We start from the raw sequence: 1323 nt of genomic DNA, 5'->3' as shown, positions 1-1323 counted from the left end.
TGGAAAGAGCAATGAATTGTTAAAAGATTGTTATGGTATGCAAAAGTATCTCTCAACCTTTACTATTCTTGCAGGACAAGTGAGTGAAAAGTTCTTCAATCCTGCCTATGCATCAAAACAATCTGAAGAAGCATTCGCAGAATTGCTAACATTATTTAATATGTGTGATATGGTTTATGATAAGTTTAGAGACTTTCTTTTCACTCTTGTTGATTTAACAGCTGTTCCTTCCATTACAATTTCGATACTCTCTGCTATTATTTCAATTTTGTTAATGTTAACACTGCAATACTTGTTATTCCATAGCTTACAAACCTATGACAATGAAATTACCAATATGAAATCGTTCTTGAATTATCTATCTACTGACTTTTTAGAATCAAATGACAATTTCAAGAATTTTGCACTTTATAACACCATGGGAGGTTCGCTTGCCAGTAAATTCAGAAAAGAAACAAACAGCTCCACGAGCCAGGATTCTTATAAGGAGTTTATAACTAGCATGATTGATGGAGCATTATTAGCAAACGAAAATGGAGAAATTATTGTTTTTAATGAGCCTGCTCAAAATATGTTTGGCAAGTCAATTTCTGATGTCATTGGAACTCATTTTAGCAAATTATTCAGCGATGAATCAAACCCAGCATTGGAAAAGATAATCAAGATGATAGGTGAATTGAAAAATGAAGAAGCAGCCAAACATGGAGATGTTATTGAATTGGAGTGTGTTAGAAAGAATCTTACTAAATTCCCAGCTGTTGTCACTATATTTGTGTCGCAAATATCAGGAATGAAAGGTAATTCATCCAGCTCCATGGTGATTTCATGTATTATGAGAGACATTACATCTGAGCGAAAGCAAAATTCACTTCTAGCGGAGGAGAAGAAAAATTCTGAAAATTTATTGAGAAATATCTTGCCAGATGCTGTTGCAAGTAAGTTGAAATCAGGTGAGACATTTATTGCTGAGAGATTCAGTGATATTACTTGTTTCTTTAGTGATATGGTTGGTTTTACAAAAATGTCAAGTGGAATGAATCCAAGTGAATTGGTTTTAATGTTGTCATCAATTGTGAATGGATTTGATGATTTGACAGATGTTTATTCATTGGAAAAGATCAAGACAATTGGTGATGCTTATTTTTGTGTTGGAGGTTTACATAATAATCCACAATCTGATCATCCTGAGAGAACATTGAGATTTGCAATTGATACATTCCAAGTGATTAGAAATTACAATATTGAACATCCTCAAAATCAATTGAATATTCGAGTTGGAATCAATACAGGATCAGTTGTTGCTGGTGTGATTGGAAAGAAAAA

General features: G+C 33.0%; 1 protein-coding gene across 1 annotated transcript; it reads left to right on the top strand.

Annotated features, from left to right (window-relative positions):
* Positions 1–418: 418 nt before the first annotated feature.
* Positions 419–1304, top strand: NAEGRDRAFT_55003 (uncharacterized protein; the record flags this gene model as incomplete). The annotated part of the gene is made up of 1 exon (XM_002667973.1): positions 419–1304. A coding segment is annotated over one exon (886 nt), but the record flags the coding sequence as incomplete, so codon positions are not given.
* Between the last annotated feature and the right edge of the window lie 19 nt (positions 1305–1323).

The sequence above is a fragment of the Naegleria gruberi genome, assembly GCF_000004985.1.
Source record: "Naegleria gruberi genomic scaffold NAEGRscaffold_1136, whole genome shotgun sequence".
Taxonomy (NCBI): Eukaryota; Heterolobosea; class Eutetramitea; order Acrasida; family Naegleriidae; genus Naegleria; species Naegleria gruberi.
Note: the sequence above shows the minus strand (reverse complement) of the source record. Positions and strands in the feature narration are given on the sequence as shown.